This window comes from Artemia sp. Qi Xiang Cuo, chromosome 5 (assembly GCF_049724085.1).
Source record: "Artemia sp. Qi Xiang Cuo chromosome 5, ASM4972408v1, whole genome shotgun sequence".
Lineage (NCBI taxonomy): Eukaryota > Metazoa > Arthropoda > Branchiopoda > Anostraca > Artemiidae > Artemia > Artemia sp. Qi Xiang Cuo.
This window is the reverse complement of record NC_142798.1, coordinates 20,034,121-20,059,702: the sequence shown is the minus strand read 5'-3', so window position 1 is coordinate 20,059,702 and position 25,582 is coordinate 20,034,121. Positions and strand designations below refer to the sequence as shown.

General features: G+C 35.6%; 1 protein-coding gene across 3 annotated transcripts in view; it reads right to left on the bottom strand.

The window, feature by feature from the left end:
• Window positions 1–25,582, bottom strand: part of MED24 (mediator complex subunit 24) — a 110,234-nt gene that overhangs the window by 83,545 nt on the left and 1,107 nt on the right. For 2 of the 3 annotated variants that reach the window (XM_089089405.1, XM_089089406.1), the window contains exon 2: window positions 21,808–21,948. In XM_089089405.1, the coding sequence (XP_088945531.1) occupies window positions 21,808–21,915 (108 nt within the window). In that variant the 5' untranslated portion in view covers window positions 21,916–21,948. Of the gene's footprint in view, window positions 1–21,807; window positions 21,949–25,454; window positions 25,511–25,582 lie in introns of those variants that run through there. The other variant, XM_089089407.1, reaches the window with a different exon arrangement.

The following is a 25,582-nucleotide window of genomic DNA, read 5'->3' as shown; positions in this document are numbered from 1 at the left end:
AAAATAGGAATTTCTATTTCATTTTTAAAGATTTAAAAGAGACCAAAAGGCAATAAGCCCCCCTCCGCGCCCTTTTTTCCCAAACCCATCCAATAACAATTTTGAGATAGCTATTTTGTTAAAAATAGTTCAAACATCAGCCAATAAAAACTCCGAGGTGGACACAAATCCATTTTTTACTTTTATATTGTTACTTTGATACTAGTTTTGATACTTTGATGAACAGTTGATTTTGAAAAAAAAAGTTTTATTTCAAAATCAGGTATTTTGAAAAACTTGAAACTTCTTGCAATCAAAAACGAACAAAAATTAATTAAAAGAATCCCGAAAAAGAAGCTTTTCAGAGAAAAGTAAAAGCCATATTAATCTAAAGATCAGCAGATACAAATACCTGTTAAAATTCAAACTCAAAACGACCAGAAATTACTATTAAAGAATGAATGAAACCCAAAACGAACAAAAATTAAATAAACAATCATAGCAAAAAAACATACAACAAGTAATAATATAAATGACTAAATAAATGTTAAAGCGAGTAATGTTTAAATTGGGATATGCAAATCAAGCTAAAAACGAAAAAAAAATATTTTACTATTGAAGTATAAATGCAACTCAGAACGAACAGAAATTAAATAAAGAATCAATGCAAACAAATATACAATAGAAACTAATGTAAATGAATAAATAAATCTTAAAACGAGTGAAACTGAAATTGAATATGCAAATCAAGCATGAAACGAACAAAAATCCCTACAAACAAGAGTTTGGGTATTGCCTCCTTCTCTCACTGTAAAAGTCTAAAACCTACTGCGTCAAGGTGCTTTACTGAAGACTATATGTGTCATGAACAGTCTTGGAAAGTATAAACAAAATCAAATTGAATATTTGATATAAAATGATATTAATTGTTTAAATTGTTTATCCATCAGTTCAAGATTTTATTGCACTGTAATTTATTTTCATTTCAATTTTGTAAGAACTAGAAAAGAAAATATTTGGAATATAATTCGTTTTCAGTGAAGCGCCAATGAAGCAGTAGTCTTTAGGTTTTTACAGTTAAGGAAGGGAACAATTTTAGAAAGAACTAATAAATTAGCCTGAATTCTTTTAGTATCTAGAAAGAATTATATAATCGTTGCAGTATATACAGCTATCCTCCCATTTGCGCTGCAAATGGGTGGATATTAGGGGGTCGTGTTTAAAGCTAAGGGGTGGGCGGGCAGGGCTGGCTGTGCACAATCTTCCCATTGGTGGACCTGTTTTCACTAATTTTAGTGCACAACTAAAAACCAATAAAACATTGAAACCTTCTGCCTTTATGACCTTTAGTTTCCTATTGTCTAAAACTTAGTAACGTAAGAAAATTAGTCTAAAAAACTAAAATAACTTTCCACAGGAGATAACCATTCACAAGCAGTATACAGAGCTATCCTCCCATTTGCCCTGCAAATGCGAGGATATTAGGGGGTCGGATTCAATACTACGGGGTGAGTCATCTGAGTCCCCTCCAAAGTTTATACAAACAACTCTTCCATTAAAACCTTATATGCCCTCGCAGCATAAGTTAAAGACCCTCCCCGGGCTCTGGGGGGGGGGTATGTTGACCCCGAAGTTTTTGTTATCTGATCGTTGGACTACTTGAAACAAACTGGCAATCTCAAAATTTTGATCGGATCCATTTGGAAAAAAACAGTATGTGTGTGTGGTGGGGGGGAGATGCCCTCCGATCTCTTTTGACTCATAAAAAGGAAACAAGAAAATTCAATTTCCAATCAAATGAGCCAGTTCTGAGTTCTATACAACCTGTCCTAACATAAAAACCTTATATATCCCGGGGTATAACACTTGGCCCCGGACTTTGGGGGTTTGTGCCAACCTCGAAGTTTTTATTATCTGACGTTTGAACTATTTTTAACAAAATGGTTATCTCAAAATATTTATTGGGTGGGTTTTGGGAAATGAGGGCGCAGACGGGGGGGGGGGCTAATTGCCCTTCGATCTCTTTTAACTCTATACGAGTGAACTAGAACTTTCAATTTTAAACCAAATGAGCCCTCTCTGAAGTTTATACGAGCATTCCTTCTAGAAGAACCTCCCATTTGCGCTGCAAGTGCGATGATATTAGAGAGGTCAAGTTTTTGTTATCTGTTAGTTGGACTACTTCAAACAAACTGGCAATCTCAAAATTTTGATCGGATGCATTTGGAAAAAAACAGTGAGTTTGTGTGTGGGGGGGGGGGAGATGCCTTCCGATCCCTTTTGGATAATAAAAAGGAAACAAGAAATTTCATTTTCAAATCAAATGAGCCACTTCTGAGTTCTATACAACCTGTCCTAACATAAAAACCTTATATATCCCGGGGTATAACACTTCGCCCCGGACTCTGGGGGTTTGTGCCAACCTCGAAGTTTTTATTACCTGATGTTTGAACTATTTTTAACAAAAGGGCTATCTCAAAATATTTATTGGGTGGGTTTTGGGAAATGAGGGCGCGGGCGGGGGGGGGGGGGGCTAATTGCCCTTCGATCTCTTTTAACTCTATACGAGTGAACTAGAACTTTCAATTTCAAACCAAATGAGCCCTCTCTGAAGTTTATACGAGCATTCCTTCTAGAAGAACCTCCCATTTGCGCTTTAAGTGCGATGATATTAGAGGGGTCAAGTTTTTGTTATCTGTTAGTTGGACTACTTCAAACAAACTGGCAATCTCAAAATTTTGATCGGATGCATTTGGAAAAAACAAAGTGTGTGTGTGGGGGGGGGAGGGGTAGATACCCTCTGATCCCTTTTGGCTCCTAAAAAGGAAACAAAAACTTTCAATATACAATCAAATGAGCCAAATCTAAAGTTTATATGATCTCTCCTTCCATAAAAACCTTATATATCCGGGGGCATAACTTAAAACATTTGGCCCCGGGCTCTGGGGGTTAGTGCCAACATCGAAGTTTTTATTATCTGATGTTTGAACTATTTTAAACAAAATAGCTATCTCAAAATATTTATTGCATGGGGTTTGGGAAATGAGGGCGTGGAGGGGGGGGGCTAATTGGCCTTCGATCTATGTTTACTCTATAAAAGTTAACTAGAACTTTCAGTTTTAAATCAAATGAGCCCTCTCTGAAGTTTATGCGATCATCCCTTCTAAAAGAACCATATATGCCCCGAGGGCATAACTTCCAAAGCCTGTCCCCGAGCCCTGGGGGGTTGTGTCGACCCAGAAGTTTTAATATCTGATGTTTGAACTGTTTTTAACAAAATGACCATCTCAAATTTTTTATCGGATGGGGTTGGGGAAAAAGGCGTGGAAGGGGGGGGGGGCTATTTGCCATCCGATCTCTTTTTACTCTGAAAAAGTGAACTCGAATTTCTAATTTCCTATCAAATGAGCCCTGTCTGAAGTTTATACACCTATATCTTTTATAAGAACCATATTTGTCCCCAGGGCATAACTTACAACGCCTACCCCCTGGACCCTGGGGACTTTTTTCGACACTAGAGTTTTGTTATCTAACCTGTTAACTATTTTTAACAAAATGGCTATCTAAAATTTTTATTTGATGCATTTGGGGGAAAAGGGGCGTGGAGGGGGGTTGCTAGTTGCTCTCCGATCTCTTTTGACTCTTAAAAAGAGAACTAGAACCTTCACTTTCCAAAGAAATGAGCCCTCTTTGAAGTTTATACAAGCATCCCTTCCATAAGAACCATATATGCCTCCAGGGCATAACTTACAACACCTCTCCCTGGGCCCTGGGAGTTTTTGTTGACACCAAAGTTTTGTTATCTAGCCTTTTAACTATTTTTAACAAAATGGCTATCTCAAAATTTTTATTTGATACATTTGGGAAAAAAGAACGTGGAGGAGGGGGGAGGGCTAGCTGCCCTCTGATCTCTTTTGAATCTTAAAAAGTTAACTAGAACTTTCATTTTCTAGACAAAAGAGCCCTCTCTGAAGTTTATACAAGCATCCCTTCCATAAGAACCATATATACCCCCAGGGCATAACTTAAAAAGCCTGTTCCCGCGCCCTAGTGGGTCGTATCATATCTCAAAGTTTTTATCTGATTAATTTGGGGGGGAGGACGCGGGGGGACTAGCTGCCCTCCGATCACTTTTGACTCTTAAAAAGTGAACTACAACTTTCAATTTCCAATGAAATGACCCCTCTTTGAAGTGTATACGAGCATCCCTTCCATCAAAACCTTATATATCCCCAGAGCATAACTTACAATGCCTGCCCCCAGGCCCCGTGGGGCTGTGTCGACACCGAAGATTTGTTATCTGAACTTAGAACTATTTTTAACGAAATGTTTAACTAAAAAAGTTTTATCTGATGCATTTGGGGAAAAAGGGCCAGGGGGCTAGCTGCCCTCCGATCACTTTTGATGCATAAAAAGTGAACTAGAACCTTCAATCATAGGCAGCACGCTAGCGCTGCCTAAGTAAAGAACGATGTTGGCACAATGTATTATTTTTTTTCTTTAGACCAGGGCACTTCGTATCGAAGGAGTTGTCGTAGAAACTTCGAAAAGAGCTCATTCGATTGGAAATTGGAGCGGCTTGTGGTCTTTTTAATAGTCGAAAGTGATTGGAAGCCAACAAACACCCCTTCCATGCCCACCATTTCCCCAAACACATCCAATCAAAATTTTGAGACAGCCATTTTTTTTCAGCGTAGTTGATTTCCAGATAGAAAATAAGTTTTTGAGGAGGACACTCCCCCAAAACCCTCAGGGCAAGGGTATTAAGTTATGCCCTGGGGGCATATAAGAACGATGTTGGCACAATGTATTATTTATTTATTTTTTCCCTTAGACCAGGGCACTTTGTTGTGACGTGTATTATTATGGTATTTGAGTGTTGTAGTCATAGATGCCTTTATTCTCCCTTTATAGGGGAGATAAACTCTGGCCCTAAGGTAATTAAACTTTGGTAGCGTGCCTTAGGCTATGACCGAACTAATGAGGCGTACCAGCTGGGTATGTTCGAGGGGCTAAAGGTAGATTGTAGAGCGGTTGTCTAAAATACAATACTTTTATTCATTTAACATATAATAATAATCAGATATATACTTTCTACTGGGACTGGCTGTCCCAAGTAGACTACAAGTCTCAGAAACTACAATAATATATAATAAGATACTAAGACACTTACAATGATATGACAAGGTTGCAAGGTATTTCTAAAAACAACGGACCAGAGGTCAGTCCGGCATAAAGTTAGTATCAGATATCCCCTTCCGATAAAATGTATCTTTTATATATTTTTATCAACCACACCTTCCCACGTAATCGCTAGGAAGTGGTAATTTCTCAATTTCTCGTTAAACAGAACTTGGCAGGATATGTTCCTTATCTTAATAAAAAGTGGTATTTCAAAACTTCCTATTTGCGTCTTATATATTTTTACTAAATTAATAATTAACTAAATTAGAAAGCTTTACCACAATAATCCCCATTTAAAGAAGAATTGCCCCAATTCTTAATATTTTACTTTTAAAACAACTTAATTTTGTTTACAGCTATTATGCTGCCATCTTTGGGTCATTATGTGCATCTACCCTCAATGGGTTTCCTTAGGATCATGTTTCTCGTACAATATAGGCCATGTTCTATTTTTGTCAAAGGTTTTCAATTTGAAATTCATCCGTGTTTCTCTTTGTCTCTGTCTCTATGACTGGCAATTACTCTTTTGTCCTCTTCATGTTCAACTTCTGTTTTAAATTGAGGCAAATTGGCTAACGAATTATCTTGTCCACACTGACTGAACAATATTCATGTGTATGATTGACTAGCTATAGTATTTCCCTGCATTAAATTTAAGTCCTATTAGAATTGTAATATCTACGTTTTGTGGTTAATCTACCTATTATTTTTTGTATTAGGAATAACCTGGATACATTATGTATAACTTTTTAATTTTTTTAAATTTTCACATATTCTTCCAGCACAAAGCATTTTTGACATATTCCAATAACATAAGCCATTTGGGCTATGTAGCACAATATCTAGGCCTAAATTAATATATATATATATATATATATATATATATAAATATATATATATATATATATATATATATATATATATATATATATATATATATATATATATATATATATATATATATATATATATATATACATATACATATATTAACCGAAGTTATGCTGATACTTAATTGTTAAAAACAAATAATAATTATATACCCTAATAATTTATTTAATCACTGAAATATTTGTTCTTTTTAAAACTTTTAAATAAGTCCGTCAATACTTTTATATGATAAGTCCTAACTGCAATTAAAATATTTACAAAACAAAGGCAACTCCAACAAATAGATTTATGCACTATAACTGATAAGTATGATTAGCCTCTATTTAAGAGCTTGACAATAGCTCATATAACTTGACTTTGCTCAAACCTTTCAGACTTCTGAGCTTTCTAATTCTTTTCGAATTTTTGGTACTTGAGACAGTTTTATAACGTTTTTTTCTGTAATCTCTCTCTTTAGCTTTAATGTCCTTTTGGTATAAGGCTCCATTTACAGTTTAGTTCTGATAAGTTAAAAAAATTTGCTGTTCACTTTATACCTGTTATGCCATTATCAAATGACTTTGCCTGTACTCTGAAGGTTTGCTTATCAGGACTGCCTACTCGTAGTTTCTTATAACGTTTTCAGGTTCTCTTGTCGTGGCTACAGCTAAAAGGACTATTATGAACCTGCACACACAATAATTAATTATTTATTACTGCCACACTTTTTGATTTGTTGCCACAATTTTGAGATGAATGTGAAATGTGGCCCTTCTGCAGTAAAAATCCCGTGCCTTCATGGCACACATTAATTTATAGGTTCTTAAGGCTTTTATGTGCCTTACTCTTAATTTTCTATGTCATGCTAGTACAATTTTCAACTTTAGTGCAGTCAATATTACTTATTTTGTACTTATTTAGTATAATTATCATACTAGTTTCGTTCGGCAAGTTCAATAAGTGCGTCTAACAGAGTTTAACTGACTTCATTCAGTTTATTTTCCTTTTAATTTTGTCTGGCTATATTTTCAACTTGAACCCTTCTCCCCTTTTTTTCTTTACTTCAATGAAGCCTAAGGGTTTTTTTCAAGTTTTTATTCCGTTTTTTTTCAGTGAGATAGGTCTTCTGTAAGCCCATCTTGATATGTTTCATGTTTTATTCAATAATTTTTACAAATTATTATGCTAATTGCCCTTGTATGGTCAAATTCATTATCCCCTTTATTTTTAAGGGGTGGGGGTGTCTATTGTTTCACCTTTTTTTTAAATTATTTAAATTTCTTCATCCGAAAGTGTTCGTGTTATACAAGTACTGTATTTTTTTCAGCTGATTTTTAGAACACTTTTAATTAAGTTTTTTATTGCGTTTAATAGTTCTCATTTCTTCACAAGAATATAAGTTTTTACGATATCCTGATTGCCAGTTTTATCCTAGCTTTAATTACTATTATATTTGCTAAAGGAAGAGAGACACTAATTCGCTTGGCAAGGCTAAATACTTTGAATCCGGTGCTCACTATCTGCGGCTTATTAATAAACTTGAATCTAGGAGGATTACAAGAATGGATTTATGTTCATTACTGTGAGTTTTTTTTTGTTGTGAAAGGTTATATTTAATTTTCAAATAAAAAGCGGATACATTTAGTTTTTGCTCGGGTTCGACGGCTTGGGATGTGGGTGATTGGGTTGGCACAAGTGAAAACCAATTGTTTAAACTAGGGATCTCCTGTGACAATTCGTTTTCTCAGATCCAATACATCGCTAGAGTTAAAATTATTATCTTGAACTATGAACTGTGGTTTCCTTGTGACGATGGGGTTAATTTTTGGCTTATTTTTAATGGATTTTGTCACTGGTTTTCACCTCCTGTTAAGTTTTTAGGGTATAATTTATTTTTATATTGCTTTTTGTTTCTTTTACCTCGCACTTTTTTTTGCTTTATAATCTTATTATAAGTTTTACTTAAATCTTTATAGCGCTTAATTATTGTCTTTAATTTTTTTTAATTTTATTCTTTTTCACCTAGTGTAACTAATAAAAAAAATATTATATTAGACTATAACTAATTATAATAAGATTACAGTTAGCTTATACATGTATTGCGCAATTAATGTAAACTCTTGCTGTTTTTCCTATTATAATTATTTTAAAATTCTTCAAAAACAATTTTTTTCAAATTCGACTGAAAGTGTCACCTCAGAGCGTCAAAGGCCAGTAGATGCATTGCATGTACTGAACAACACGAGACCAGCAGTTATTGGGCTCAACTCCAAATTTTCTAGCTTCCAATGACCCTATTTCAGTAAACTAACCTTCTTTGTTTTTTTTATTATCCCCCCAAAATATTTTTTTACAATACACATATCAAAAGAATTGCTTTTGAATGCTGATTCTAAATATTTATAATTTCATTATTTTCATAGCACCTATTTATAAGTTACGTGGCCTTAATTAATTTCTTTTATGGGACGTAGCCTAATTCGTTTTGACAAGTCTTGTCATTTACACAATTCGCGAAGTTTTATCTCGTCTTGGAAACAATTTTTTTTTGCAGGAAGCTATGATGTCACTTCCGATCGGAGCTAATAATTTAGCGTTAGAACGTGACGGTAATAATTTTTACTGGCGATATATATTTGAAGGCAAACTTGATGTTATTTATATACCGATTAAAAAGAAATTATAGATAATTCTTTAGAGGCTTATTACTCGTTTTATTTTTATTTATTATTTTTTCCGTTACAATCGTTTTATTCAAATATTAATGTGCTGGGGGCTACGCTTGTTCTGCCTTTTTCCGTTTCCTGGCCCGAGTTTTGGACCCCAAATTTTTGCTTTTCTTCTTTATAATATTTGCAAATTTTTCCGTGGTCTCTATAGTGTGGTTTACAAGACTCTGAATTCGAGCGCGGTTTTGTTGCCTCATCAAATATCTTTAATCTTTGTTTCTCCTGATGTTTGGCCTTTTTCATCAGTGTTTAGCTACTTTTGCTGCTGACAAAGGAACTTGTTGCTGCCCCTCTGGTTTCATTACTGTTCTCAATAATTTTTCTCTTAAAGAGGGATTTCTTGATGATGGCCCAGGTTTATTGATATCGGTTTCTGTAGAAGAATTATCAGTGTCAAATTCTGTTAGCTCGCGTCTGGTAGATGGCGTTTGTTCCAAAAGCCATTTTTCCGTTAAGACTGTACGTGAGTCTAATGTATGAAGATCAGGTAATTCATTGGTTCCTTCCAATTTTTCTTCTTCGGTGGATTTTACCTTTGGTTTATCACATTTTAAACCACTATGTTTCGTTTGATTTTCTTCCTCACTAGTAGCTGAAGAGAATCAAATATGTCTCTTTTCTCTTGTTTTTTGTGTAAATTTTGTCGCCAAGATCGATCTAAATGCTCCTGCAACTCTTCCCAACTTTTGTTGTCATCAAAAAAGTCATACAAATTATTTAGTTTTCTGATACATACTGGTGAAATTGTCTTCTCTATTTCTTCTTCTGAAAGTATAGGCTCTGTTTTCCACTGTTTTGAAAAATATCCCCTTTTCATTCTATTATGGTGTACTACTTCTTCCTTTTCCTTATACTGATGCTTTAGAACATATGGTAGTTATTTGGTAGAATTTTTATAATCCTGTAGGGTCCATCCCATTTCAGTTTTAACTATGTTGTTCCTTCCAGGTTACTTTTGTAAACATAAACTAAGTCTCCTAAACAGTAACTCGTTTTATTTTTGCTTTTTTGGTCATATTTTTCTTTTTGCTCTGTTTTTGCATCTTCCAGATTGTCTTTAACTTGTTCCATAGCTTTTTTCATTCGCATCACCATCTCTTGCTTATATTGGTCTAGGTTGTAATATATTCTGCCATTTTGTGTTTGATACTAAAAGATTCTTGTGTCTCTTAGATGCAGCAAAAAAATGGTGTGTCTTTCTAAATATTTTAAATACTCACATTTATTACTAACACAACAAAAGGTAATTGTACATCCCAATTGACAGTGTCTTCTCTTGTTAAAACTCACAGCTCCTAGGCTCATTCCCTATACTTACGTTCAACCTTTGCATTAGCTGCGGTCATATAAGACGATGTAAACCATCGTCTAACATCCAGATATTCTGTAATTTCGTCTAATAATTTGGCTCTAAAACATGGCCCATTGTCGCTACGTAAATCTCTAGAGAAAATCCCTTGTTCCAGAAATATGCGATTGGCCAAAACTTTCGCAATGGTTTTTGTCTTTTCATCTTTAATTGGAAAAGCGTATAAATATGAGTTAAAATGGTTAGTACGACTACGGTTAGTACGCACCTGTTTCCTTTCCTTGAAACTGGTAAACTTCCTCCTGTTCCCCAAATTTCTATTGACATTAATTCTCCTACCCACGAAATGATGGGGTATTAACCTAATTGAGCCCTCAGGGTCCTTGAGAGTGACGATTCTTTGACACACTTTTAGTAGCTTTGTATGAAAGCTTTTACTTTTGAGTACATTTTCGGAAAATGAAAATTTCCTTTCAGCTTCCCCATAGTTTTTGCTTCTCCCATGTGACAGCCAATTGTTGCATGTGCCATCTGTAAAATTTCTCCTTTTAGAGATTTTGGAATTACTGGAATAATTTTAAAGTCATTTTTTCTATATTCTTGCGATGGTCCAATATATCTTACTAAAAGATTTTTACTTTCGTCAAGATCGAAATTATCTAAGTCCTTTAAAAAATGTTTAAAGTGCTCTGGCAGTTCCGTTCCTTTTTATAAAAAGGATTTCATCGCTAAACAAAAATCATCTTTATCTTGATGATTCGAAATATTTTCATTAGACAGTATTTCTAGCCCTCCCAGTTCGTTCTGGATGGTTATCAAATTTCCTTCCGTATCTGGATTTCGTGACAAATAGTCTGGTAAATTGTTTGTACGGCCCTTTCTATATATTGGGGTATATGAATATGCTTGCAGACGTAGCATCCACCGTGTCAGCCAGACTGAAGTATTTTGCATCTTTTGTAGCTAAATTAATGATTTTTGGTCTACGGGTAAAATAAATTTTTTTCCTAGTAAAAATTGTCAAAAATATTCTGTAAGAACTGGAACTGCTAAACACTCCCTTTCAGCTTTCGAGTATTTTTTTTTCTGCCTCCAACAGTGACCTGCTCACGTATTAAACTATCGATTCTACTCCTTCAGAATTTATGTTTAATAATATGACTCCGATGCCGTACCCCGAATCATCTGATTGCAAACAGAATTCTAGTGACAAATCTGGTAATTTTAGTATTGGTGCCAGTAATAATTGCCTTTTTATTTCATTTAGCGCTTGTTTTGCGTCCGCTGGACATTCGAATTTACCTGATTTTTTCAAAAGGTTTGTCAAAGGTTGCGCTATTATTGCATAATTTTTAATATATCGTCTGAAATAGCTTAACAACCCACAAACTGATCTGCAGCCTTTTTGATCTTTAGCAGGCTGTAAATTTTCTATGACTGTCAATTTTTCTGGATTTGGGGAAATAGTACCTTGGTTTATCAGGTGTCCAAGAAAAACTAATTTTGGCACTACTATCTTTAACTTTTCTGGTTTTAATTTTAAGCCTGCTTTTTAAAACTTTTCCAGTATTTTTCTAAGTCTGACCAAGTGGTCTTCCAGGTTTTCATTAAACAGAATTACATCATTTAAATAAGCCAAGGTATCTTTTTTTCTTCCTGGTTCGTTATCTTTTAACACCAAATTCATTAGTCGGCTAAAACAATTTGGACTAAACGATTGCCCAAAAGGCATACGTTCAAATGTGAACGTTCTTCCATCGTCTAAGATTACTGTACCCGTATGCTTTGTTTCTGCATCTAAAGCGATTTGCCAATATCCTGCTATTAAATCAAAACTAGTGTAATATTTTGAACCTCCTAACGAATCTAAAATCGTATCAATGCTTGGTAACTTCATCATGTCCTTAACCGTGACGGCATTTAGTGCTCTTAAGTCTATACATAATCTCCAGGTGGTATCTTTTTTCCTGTGTTCCACTATTATTAGTGGAAAACACCAATCACTCACACTTTCTTTAATTATTCTCTGATATTCCATTTCTTTTATTTTGCTTTCTATCCATGGTTTTGAATGATAAGGTGTTTTATACGGTGAATTTTTGATTGGAGGACCCTCTGTGGATATCCCGTGCGTGATTAAGTCAGTTAATCCGTGATCCGCTTTGTGTTTTGCAAAAGTCCATTTAAAATCCCAAAAAATATTTTCCACACTAGTTTTTACGTTTTCCGGTAAATGTTTTAAATCAAATTGTTGCAAAAAATCCGTTTTCGACATTCCATACTTTTCTTGTGTCTGGCAGTTTGCGGTTTGTGGTTGCGGTTTTAATGAAGATAAATGTTCGTGGCTTGTGAAGTTTACGCTTAATTCTGGACTGTTTAGAGATTTTATTTCCGAATTTGAAATCTTTTCCACTGATCCAAGTTCTATCTGGTTAAGTTTTATTTTATTATTACTTAGATTTGATAGTTTTAAGTATGTTATACCATTTTGAATTTTTATAACTTGATTTTCCACGAAAATCATTGGGTATTCTTTATGGTGTATCCTCCTAACATGGCATCCATTGTTTTAACCTATCCTTCTTTTGCATTTAATGTCGCTAGAACTTGAGCTGTCGTTCCCCCTTCTATGGAAATTTTTCCGCTTATTTTTAGGTTATAATTCGAATCGTCACTTCCGTTATCTGTTGTTATGCAAATTTGCCTATTATTTTCATTTGCCTGGTTTATGGTTATTGTATCAGATATGGGTTCCCATACGATCCCATATTTTCTGATAGCATCTATTCCTAGAATACAAGGAAATGGTAGCTGCTTGCATATTATTACTGTTACTATTATTTCTTTATCCCCTGTGCTAAATTTCAATGGATATTCTCCCAAAATTGTCAACCTGTGCCCTGTCACTGATGTTAGGGTATTGTGGCGTCTGCTTATGCGATTTTTGACACTAGGAGGAAACCTCTTAAAAACTTCCTCTCGAATTAATGATTTAGATGCACCTGTATCTAGTAAACATGGTAAATTTTGAAAACCCTCAATTTTAAAACAACACAGAATCGGTAGACTATTATTATTTGCATTTGTATCACAACATTGTAAACAATATAGGGGTCTTTGTAATGAAACAGCTCTGTCGACCCTTACAGGCTTGTATCTCCCTTTAAATGCCCGCTGCTTGGTTAAAAGTTTCTGGGGTTATCCCATTTTCTTCAGCGCTGCTACTATGACCCTGAGTGTTGTTATCCGTTTTCCTCCTGTGCCTATATTCAGGAATATTATTATGTGTTTGCCAAGTATCATGTGTTCCCTAACTTCCTAAATTTCTGCCCCCTGCGTTCTGAACTGGTGTTCTGTCTTGTTCATCTGGCCTTTTTTGCGCATTCTATGCCAATAATTTGCTTCATTGTGGTTTGGTTTGCTACAATAATAGCAATAAAATTTTCTCTTAAATTGTTTGTTTGTTTCCTGGTTACTTCTAAATATTTTTGATCGGTCATTGTTGGTTCCCCAACAATCTGTCTTTGGTGGGGGAGGGTGCCCATATTTTCTATAGTTCTTAGCTGCTAATCTCTCAGGGTCGTGGAATCTGTCAGCTATTTCCCTAGACGGTGACCCTCGGCCTCCGTCGCGCCTTTTTGGTTCACGATTTGGCTCCTCAAAGCTCAGCCTTTTCTGTCCCCTTTCATATTTTATACTTTCTTGGGCTCCTGTGTTATTTATTGACATCTGATCAAACTGTTTCATAGCTTTGTAAATTTTCACCTCTGTATTGACTAGTATTATATCCTGCTCTAAATTTTCCGGTTTCTGCGATTATGTTAGTCTAATTAACGTTTTTGGCAGCCCTTGGGTGAAAGTATGTAGTTTTATTTTCGGTAATGTTTCGTCATTTCCGCCTTTCTCTAATTGTAAACACACGGATCTACAAATTTTGTCGGCATATTCACTGATACTAGTTGAGGTATTGAATGTGACTACCTCTGTTCTTAACCTCTTGGAGATGCTTGTCTCTATGAATCCTGTTTTAAAAGATTCAATTAGAGTACTGATGTTCTTGGGCTCTTTCTCCTTAATTGCCTCAAAATGTTTAAGGGCCCTTCCTTTTAATCTGGCTGCCACGCAACGCTCTTTGACCTTATCCTCAAACGATTCAGTTAGTTCGTCGAAAACTTTTAATTTTTCTATAAACTCATCTACATCTGAATTTCCCGCGTATTCTGGTATAATTTTTGCAATTTCAAGTACTGTTGATAGGAAAGTCATTTTTTCCTCTGGTAAAGCCATTTTATTTCAATCTACTATTTTTATCTAGCCTTCTCGACCCAGTTTTCCAGCGACCACCAGTTGTTGTGACGTGTATTATTAGGGTATTTGAGTGTTGTAGTCGTAGATGCCTTTATTCTCCCTTTATAGGGGAGATAAACTCTGGCCCTAAGGTAATTAAACTTTGTTAGCGTGCCTTAGGCTATGACCGAACTAATTAGGCGTAACAGCTGGGTATGTTCGAGGGGCTAAAGGTAGATTGTAGAAAGGTTATCTAAACTACAATACTTTTTTTCATTTTACATATAACAATAATAAGATATATACTTTCTACTGGGAGTGGCTGTCCCAAGTATACCAAAAGTCTCAGAAACTACAACAATATAAAATAAGATAGTAAGACAATTACAATGAAATGACAAGGTTGAAAGGTATTTCCAAAAACAATGGACCAGAGGTCAGTCTGACATAAAGTTAGTATCCGACACTCTCTTCCGATAAAATATATCTTTTATACATTGTTATCAACAACACCTTCCCGCATAATCGCTAGGAAGTGGTAATTGCTCAATTTCCCGTTAAACAGAACTTGGCAGGATATGTTCCTTATCTTAATAAAAAGTGGTATTTCAAAACTTCATATTTGTGTCTTATATATTTTTACTAAATTAATAATTCACTAAATTAGAAAGCTTTACCACAACTTCATATCAAAGAAGCTGTCGTAGAAACTTCGAAAAGGGCTCATTCAATCGGAAATTGGAGTGGCTTGTGCCCTTTTTAATAGTCGAAAGCGATTAGTAGGCAACCAACACCCCTTCCACGCCCACTATTTCCCGAAACACATCCAATCAAAATTTTGAGATGGCCATTTTGTTCAGCGTAGTTGAACAGACAGAGATTATTTTTTGAGGAGGAAACTCCCCCACAACCCACAGGGCAATGGTTGTAAGTTATGCCTTGCAAAAAAGGCTAATTTGATTGGAAATTCAAAGGGCTTGTTCCCTTCTTGATCGTCGAAAGTGATTGGAACGTCATCAACCCCCCTCTCACATACACCTTTTCCCCGGACATGTACACTAAAAATTTTGAGATAGACATTTCGTTCAACGCAATTGAAAATTCCGAACTGTAGGTCTTTGAAGTTTACAACCCCCCACAGTCCTCAGGACAAAGGTTGTAAATTATGCCCTGGGGGCATATAAGGGCTTTATAGAAAGCGTTGCCGTAGAAACTTGAAAAGGCTCATTTGATTGGAAACTGAAATGGATAGTGCCCTTTTCAATAGTCGAAAGTGTTTGGAAGGCAACTAACACCCCTTCCAAGCTCACCATTTCCCCAAACACATCCAATAAAAATTTTTAGATAGCCACTTTGTTCAGCGTATTTGATCTCCAGACAGAAAATTAAGTTTTTGAGGAGGACACTCCCACAGCCCTCAGGGCAAGGGTTGTAAGTTATGCCCTGGAGGCATATAAGGCTTTTATAAAAAGCGGTGTCGTAGAAACTTCAAAAAAGGCTCATTCGATTGGAAATTCAAAGGTATAGTGCCCCTTTTAATAGTCAAAAGTGATTGGAGGGCAACTAACCCCCCTCTCACGCCCACCTTTCACACAAACACATCCAATCAAAATTTTGAGATAGCCATTTTGTTCAACGTAGTTGAAAGTTCTTGAAAATAGGTATTTGAGGATGACAACCCCCCAAAGCCCTCAGGGCAGGGGTTGTAAGCCATGCCCTAGGGGGAACATACGTTTTTCATATATATCGTTGTCGTAAAAAGTTCAAAAAGGGCTAATCCGACTGGAAACTGAAAGGGCTAGTGCCCTTTTTAATAGTCGAGTGATTGGAGAGCAACTAACCCCCCTTTCATACCCACCTTTCCCCAAACACATCCAATAAAAATTTTTATACAGCCGTTTTGTTTAACGTAGTTGAAAGTTTTTAAAAATAGGTTCTGGAGGATGATAACTCCCCCCCACAGCCCTCAGGAAAACGTTTATAAATTATGCACTGGGGGCATATAAGGTTTTTATAGAAAGCATTGTCGTAGAAACTTCAAAAGGCTCATTTGATTGGAAACTGAAATGGATAGTGCCCTTTTCAATAGTCGAAAGTGATTGGAAGGCAACTAACACCCCTTCCACGCCCACCATTTCGCCACACACATCCAATCAAAATTTTTAGATAGCCACTTTATTCAGCGTAGTTGATTTCCAGACAGAAATTATGTTTTTGAGGAGGACACTCTCCCATAGCCCTCAGGGATAAGGGTTGTAAGTTATACCCTGGGGGCATATAAGGCTTTTATAAAAAGCGGTGTCGTAGAAACTTCAAAAAGGCTCATTCGATTGGAAATTCAAAGGTATAGTGCCCCTTTTAATAGTCGAAAGTGATTGGAGGGCAACTAACCCCACTCTCACGCCCTCCTTTCACCCAAACACATCCAATCACAATTTTGAGATGGCCATTTCGTTCCACGTAGTTGAAAGTTCTTGAAATTATGTCTTTGAGGATGACAACCCCCCAAAGCCCTCAGGGAAAGGGTTATAAATAATGCCCTGAGGGCATATAAGGTTTTTTATAGAAAGTGTTGTCATAGAAACATAAAAAAGGGTTCATTTCATTGGAAATTGAAATGGCCAGTGGGCTTTTTAATAGTCAAGAGTAATTGGAAGGAAGCTAACACTCCTTCCACGCCCACCATATTCCCAAACACATCCAATTAAAATTTTGAGATAGCCATATTGTTCCACGCAGTTGAAAGTTCTGGAAATTCTGCCTTAGAGAAGGACATTCCCCTAACAGTGTTCATGGCAAGGGTTATAAGTTATACCCTGGGGCATATAAGGTTTTTATTGAAATCTTTGTCGTAGACACTTGAAAAAGGACTCTTTCGATTGGAAATTCAAAGGGCTAGTGCCCTTTTTAATAGACGAAAGTGATTTGAGGGCAACTAACCCCCTCTCACGCCCACCTTTTCCTCGAACACATCCAATCAAAATTTTTAGATATCTATTTTATTCAACGTAGTTGAAAGTTTTGGAAATTAGGTCTTTAAGGATGACACCCCCTCCCCACACAGCCCTTAGGGCAAGGATTTTTAGTTATGCCCTGCGGGCATATCAGGTTCTTGTTGAAAGCTACTTTACATAAACCTCAGAAATGGTTCATTCGATTGGAAAAGGAAAGGCATAGTGATCTTTTAATAGTCAAAAGCGAGTTGAAGGAACCTAACCCCCCTCTCACATCCACTGTTTTCCCACACGCATCCAGTCAAAATTTAGAGATATCCATTTTTTTCAACGTAGTTGAAAGGTCTGGAAATTAGGTCTTTTAGGATAACCCCCTAAGAGCCCTTAGTGCAATGGTTGTAAGTTATACCCTGGGGGCATATAAGGTTTATATAGAAAGTTGTTGTAGAAATTTCAAAAAAGGCTCATTTGAATGGAAATTGAAAGGGCTAGTGTCCTTTTTAATAATCTAAAAGTGAGTGGAGAGTAATTAACCCCCCTCTCACGCCCACCATTTCCCCAAACACAATCAATCAAAGTTTAGAGATAGCCATTTTGTTCAACGTAGTAGAAAGTTCTGGAAATTAGGTCTTTGAGGATGAAACTCCCCCCCAGCCCTCAGGGCAAGGGTTGTAACTTATGCCCTGGTGGCATGTAAGGCTTATATTGAAAGCGTTGTCGTAGAAACTTCAAAAGGGCTCATTTGATTGGAAATTGAAAGGGCTAGTGCCTTTTTTAATTGTTGAAAGTGATTGGAGAGCAACTAACACCCCTCTCACGCCCACCATTTCCCCAAACACCTCTAATCAAATTTTTGAGATAGCCATTTTGTTTAACGTAGTTGAAAGTTCCGGAAATTAGGTCTTAGAGGATGACAACCTCCCTCACAGCCCTTAGGGTAAGGGTTGTAATTTATGCCCTGGGGCATATAAGGTGTTTATAGAAAACGTTGTCGTAGAAACTCAAGAAGGACTCATTCGATTGGAAATCGAAAGGCCTAGTGCCCTTTTTAATAGTCGAAAATGATTGGAAGGCTAGACATTTTTACAGGAAAGATCGATGTGGTTACAATGTATTTTTTTTTTATTTTTTTTTTAGACTAGGGCACTTCGTATCGAAGGAGTTGTCGTAGGAACTTCGAACAGGGATCATTCGATTGAAAATAGAAAGGGCTGATGCCGTTTTTAATAGTCGAAAGTGATTGGAGGGCAACTAACCTCCCTCCCGCCCCCGCCTTCACATTTGCTCATTATGTTTAAAAACTAAATGTTGTCTTAAGATTAAATCAAAATGCCCTGTGTTAATTCTAATTCCCAATAAGGCATCTCAGCACTATCCCAAGAATGACTGACGGTTTTTTTCGAATGGTTTCAAGTTATCCATTTGAGGTCAACTAGAGAGGTATAAAACTAAATTAAACACTACTATTTGTATCCAGATTTTTAAAAGGGTGTATGTTGTTAAAAATTGCTGAAATTTTTTTTCCAGCATACAAATAGCAGACCAAACTATAAAGTCTTAAAAAACAAAAAGATTTAAAGTATTATTTTCTCTTTCCATGAAAAGACTATGTCAATATAAAACGAACAGAAATTAATTAAAAATACTTTTCCCACAAAATAAGTTTTTCAAAAAAACAGTAAAGAACTTCATTAAACCAAAAATGAGCAAAAATAAAATAAAATAATCTACCAAGCGTGAAACTACCACAAATCAGCATCGATAAATAAATGAAACCCAAAACGAACAGAAATTACAATAAATAACCGAGTCAAACTCAAACCGAGCAGAAATTAACATGTGTTGGGCTCAAAGCCCCCTAAGCCTTCCCAAGGCCAGAACATAATTTGCAATTTCCTGAAAAAATACAAATGAATGTGCATTGTCAGTTTAATATACATATACTCATATTTAGTAATCAAAATCTTAACAATATTTGATTTATTAAAGTTATAAAAGTCAAAACATTTATATTTGACACCAGAGTTTTCGTTATCTTAACTTTGAACAATTTTTAACAAAATTTCTATCTCAAAATTTTTATCTGATGCATTTACGGCGTGGAAGTGGGGGGAGGGGCTAGTTGCCCTCCGATATATGTTGAATCTTAAAAAGTGAAAGAGAACTTTCAATTTACATTCAAATGAATCCTCTCCGAAGTTTATATGAGCATCCCTTCCATAGAAACCATATATGCCACAAGAGCATTACTTACAACGCCTGCCTCGGGGCCCTGGGGGGTTGCGTCGACACAGGAGTTTTTCTTATCTGACCTTTGAACTATTTTCAATGAAATGACTATTTTAAAAATTTTATAAAATAGGCTTGGGAAAAAAATGGTGTGGGGGGGCTAGTTTCCCTCTTATATCTTTTGACTCTTAAAAAGTGAACTAGAACTTTCAATTTCCAATCAAATGAGCCCTCTATGAAGCTTATACGAGCATCCCTTTCATAAGAACCGTACATATCTTTAGGGCATAAATTAGAACGCCTTCCCCCGGGCCCTGGGGGGTCTTATTGACATCGGAGTTTTTCTTATCCAACCTTTGAGCTTTTTTTGCTTAATAAAATGTCTATCTCAAAATTTTCATTAGATGGGTTTGGAAAAAGAAGGCGTGAGGAGGGAGGGCTAGTTGCCCTCGGATCTCTTTTGACTATTAAAAAGTGAACTCGAACTTTCAATTTCCACCCAAATGAGCACTCTCTGAAGTGTATACGAGCATCCCTTTCATTAGAACCATATATGCCCCAGGGCATAACTTACCACGCCTGCACCAGGCCCTGGGGAGTTGTGTCGGCTCCTGAGTTTTAGTTATCTGACTTTTTTAATTTTTTTAACTTAATGGCTATCTCAAAATTTATTGGATGCATTCAGGAAAAAAGGGGTGTTGGAGGGAGGGGGTGGAGGAGGCTGGTTGCCCTCCAATCTCTTTTGACTCTCAAAAACTGAACTAGAACTTTTGATTTCCAATCAAATGAGCCCTCTCTGAAGTTTTTGTGAGCATCCCTTCTATAAGAAATATATATACCCCCAGGGCCTAACTTACAACGACTGCCCTCGGGCCCTGGGGGGCTGTGTAGACCCCGGAGTTTTCGTTATATGATCTTTGAACTATTTTTAAAAAATGGCTATCTAAAAGTTCTTATCAGATAGGTTTGAGAAAAAAAGGTCGTGGAGGGGGGGGGGCGCTAGGTGCCCTCCAATATCTTTTGACTCTTAAAAAGTGAAATAGAACTTTCAATTTCCAATTAAATGAGCCCTCTTTTATACGTTAAATACGAGCTCGTATAATAAGTTTACACGATCATCCCTTGCATAAGAACCACATATACCCCCAGGGCATAACTTACAACGCCTTCCTCCGGGCCCGTTTTTTGTTATATGATCTTTGAACAATTTTTAACAAAATGGCTATCTCAAAATTTTTATCTGATGCATTTGGGAAAAAAAGGGCTTGGGGGGGCTGTATACCCCCAGGGCATAACTTATAACCCTTGCCCTGAAGACTCTGGGGGGAGTGTCCTGCTCAAAGATATAATTTCCAGAACTTTCAACTACGTTGAACAAAATGGCTAACTCAAAATTTTTATTGGATGTGTTTGGGGAAATGGGCGTGGAAGGGGTGTTAGTTGCCTTCCAATCACTTTTGACTATTAAAAAGGACACTAGCCATTTCACTTTCCAATCGAATGAGCCCTTTTTGAAGTTTCAACGACAAAACTTTCTATAAAAACCTTATATGCCCCCAGGGTAAAACTTAGAACCCTTGCCCTGAGGTCTGTGCGTGTGGGGGGGGGGGGGGTGTCATCCTCAAAGATCTAATTTCCATAATTTTCAACTACGTTGAACAAAATGAATATATCAAAATTTTGATTGGATGTGTTTGAGGAAAAGGTGGGTGTTAGAGGGGGGTAAGTTGCCCTCCAATCACTTTCAACTATTAAAAAGAGCCCTAGCCTTATGAATTTCCAATCGAATGAGCTCTTTTTGAAGTTTCTACGACACAGCTTTCTATAAAAACCTTATATGCCCCCAGGGCATAACTTGCAACCCTTGCCCTGAGGGCTATGGGGGGGAGTGTCCTCCTCAAAGATATAATTTCTATCTGGAAATCAACTACGTAAAAAACAATGGCTATCTCAAAATGGATGTGTTTGGAGAAATGGTGGGCGTGGAAGGGGTGTAAGTTGCCTTCCAATCACTTTTATTCCTTAAAAAGGGCACTAGAACTCTCGATTTCCAATCGAATGAGCCCCCTTTGAAGTTCATACGACGACCCCTTCCATATGAAGTGCCTCTGGGAAAAAAAATATAAATAAATAATAAAACATATCAGTCTTGCTTCCTAGCAGCACTTATTCACAAAATTTTACAGCTAAGACATGCAGACTGCCAAAACAACTTCTTAATACATTGGAAAATTGGTTTAACTTTAGAGAAGAGACTTTAAATTACCTCTCTGGACATGAGATCCCATTCAAGTGGAGTCCACCTCTTTTTCCAGGCAAGAAGTATTAGTTCTTTTAGATTTGATGGTAGGTCTGGCTTAATTGGAAGATGCATGACCAGTATTTATGCTTTAATGCCTGGCCAAAACTGAAAATACAGTGGAACATGTTGATAGATACTCTGACTGATTAAATACATGACCAGAATTATTTTTCTCTCTCTTTCTTTGAAATTGAAGTAAAACCACTTCATTATATTTTTCAATCAATATTCTTGTGTAAAATCATGTTATTTTAACAGTGATAAATAATTCAAAGGCATAGATGAAAAAATAGCAAAAAAAAAATGCAGATTATAAAAGTTATAATCATAATTTATAATAATTAATACAAAAACTTCTTTAGAAAAGTTTTCAAAGAAAGTAATGAGCAATAGTAAAACCTAAAACAAGGGGAAATGAAATCATATTATAACTCAAACTTAATAAAACAGAAATTACAATGAATGAAAATATGAGATTTAAAATAAACATACATTAAAATGAATAATCAAGTAAAACTTAAAAGAACAGATATTACCATAAATAAGATTGAGAGACCATCCATAAAACAATCTAAAGCCTAGAGTGCAAAAAACTCTATCATTATTCTCTGGTCTGGAGCTGGGAGCCCAAAGTGGGTTTGACATGACAACTAAAACAATTAATAAGGGGTGACTAAAAATATTCTATGTCCAGTAACCTCTTTTGGTCTGTAGTAATAATCAAGCATACTCCAAGCCCTGTAACTTCTCTTAGTGTGTGCTTACTGAAAATATTTCCAGTGCAATAACTTCTTTTGGTCTGGACTAGTTATGATATTCAGAATCTTGCTATGCCTTTAGTTGGAACTGTTGGAGAAAAGTTTAAGTCCCTAAATACAGGAAATTCTGCAGTTTGGACAGGGGTTAGTTTTGCACTAAATCGGTTCACAGCTTGAATATTCTTGTTGTGTACTGAGGTCGATAAAACTTGTATAATTCAAGTTTAAATTAGATGCCAGGTACAAATATTTCAGTAGGAAGGTAGCTTCTTACTGAAATATTAGGCAATGGCAACAGTATTAGGGGGCAAACATGGGCCTAATTTTTACCTCTAATCACACTGTGTGTGCATTAAAATTTTTGCAAGATTATGGTTTAAAATTTTCTAAAATACATCTGTAAAGGGGGTAACAATGGAGCCAGTTTCATAACTAGGTACCCTTGGGGCTGCAATGGCCATGTCCCTCCCCTCTAGAGGTACATTTCCTTTATTTATTTTTTTATCATTCTGAGAAAAATTGATGTGTCAAAATTTGTATCTGATGAGAAGTGGTTGGGAGGGTGCCAGAGGGAAAGGGGCAAGGAAGAAGGAATATATGAGGTCATATCACTCTTGAAAAAATAAGTCAACAAATAGTTGAATCTGAAAGAGCCTAAGAATTTTTCTTTTTTGTTTCATTTAGCTTCATTAATTTTTTTTTTTAATCTAACACTTTTTCTTCCTTTCAAAAAACAAGATCCCTGAAAATTACTGGGGGTTGTATTTCTGAGACATTTTTTCAAGTGACACTCCTTTAGAAACTGTATTAGACCTTCATTTATTACAAACAAAACATAAAAAAAAATAAGAGAAGATTTCCTTTTATACACAGCTTGAGACCCTTTGAAAAAGCTGCAGAAATTATCCAAGCTGCAATTGATATTGAATATAAGAAAATAAGTTTCTAAAACAAAAGTATGTGAATAAAAATATTTTGCATAAAAGGAGCACTGGGCCCTCCTTAATCCTCTTCTGCCTGCAAAAACTATAGCTTATAGTATCCAAGCAAAGTTAAACAACAGAATTTGGCATTTTCCTACCCTTAGGGAAGTATATTACGGGATTTGACCTCCCCCCAGGAGTTTTTTTCTGACTCGTAAGAATGAACGAAAATGCATACAAACTAATTTTGATGTGTTATTTAATTTAGCAATTTTATTTAATTTACCAATCCATTAGTTTGAAAATAAGTTCTATCCTGTTCAATTAGAATTAACTCTTTCTTTATCACATATTTTGTTTCACAGTAAATTTTCATCTAGAAAAGTGTTACGGCTGAAAGGTGTATGTCTTAAACTTTACAACCGCGTTTTCTTCGATTTTTTCTATCTTGAAAGTATTAGTGAAATTTACAGTCATTAACTGAGAAATGGGCGTTTGATTTAAAGAATGTTTGCTTATATTTGTCAATTTGTGCTTCTGAATTAATCAGATCTCATATACGGTTTGCAAAGAGTATGGTATTGCTGCTAATCTATGAATGCTTTAAAAACAATCTTTAAAAACACATCAAAAATGTGTTTATACATGTTTTTGTTATGTTTTTGCGAGTCAGACAAACATTTTATTTTCAAAAATTAATATCCTACGAGTCTGAGTTAAGTCTGTGTTCTGTTCAATCTTAAAAGAAAATAAGTTCAATTAGCTAATATAACTCTTAAGCTAAGTTTACATACCAGGGATTGTTTTGGTAAAAAAAAAAGTATTCATGTAAGATAATCTGATAATTTGAAAGCTAAATTTGTGTTTCAAAAGTCAATTACCATCATTGATTTTTAATTGTTCATTATTATCTTCACTCGAAAAGATTAAATAACAACAAATACAACCCCTTACAGGTAACACCTTTTATAACATTTGAATGAAAAATTGTAGTGTTTTAAGCAAATAAGCAACAATAAGCTCTTCTGCTCATAAAACACTGTGAAACATTATTTTTATCCCATTCCAATTATTTATTTGTTTAAGAAATCATTCTTAAAGCATTAGAGAAAAGGTCAAATTATAGCAAAAGAGCAAGATTAAGCAGGGGGCAACATCTATCATCTGTGGAGTAATCTTGATTTGTTTTGAGTTTTAATGCAGCTCTTTACTTTCATTTGAAACACTTGTTGTTCCTTAAATTTGATTAGAAAAAATACATTATAAAACATCCAAAAATAAACATTGATGTTCTCAGTTTTAGATGCAGTAATGAGGCAGGTGTGGAGGGAGCATGCCTGAACCCTAGAAGAGTTAGTTTTTATGCCCAGATTTTAAACACTTAGTGAACCTTCCAATATATACAGATGTGAAATTGGGAGGCTAAAAGCTATATCTCTCTTCAGTTGCAGGAATAATTTTGGACTGACTTTATAATATTTGGGCTTTGGGATAAAAGCCCCCCCCCCCCCACCTTTTATTGCATAAATATGTGTCCACTGTAACATACAACCTTATTTTCATACCCTTAATTGGATAAGAGGTGAAGAATTGACTCACAAACAAAGTAAACATACCTCTCAATGCCTTTTTTATGCTCTTTCCAAATATAATAATCATTTTTGTTGGAAATGAATTCTACCCCCACCTCTATGTATACCAATTCAGGGTATAGGCTAGGCTATATTTTTGTACATTAGGAGGGGGAGTGGGGTAAAATTTAAACTTACCTCTCATTTACATCAGAAATAAAATTTACCCCCGCCTTCCCCAAATGTGCAAATATATACCCTGCATTGGTATATATAAGGGGTGCGGTAAAAGGTAATTATTTATTATTATTTAGCTTTGGCCCCCTCATAAGTAGACATGTTAAGAAAACAATTCTTACTTTAAAATATGTATAATGATCCTAGTTCTTATATTATCCAAGGGGAGAACCTTTATCGAGAACCTTATCATCAAGTCTTTCCTCTAAAAATCCTGAAAACTGAAAAAGTTTCCAAATATCACCAGGTT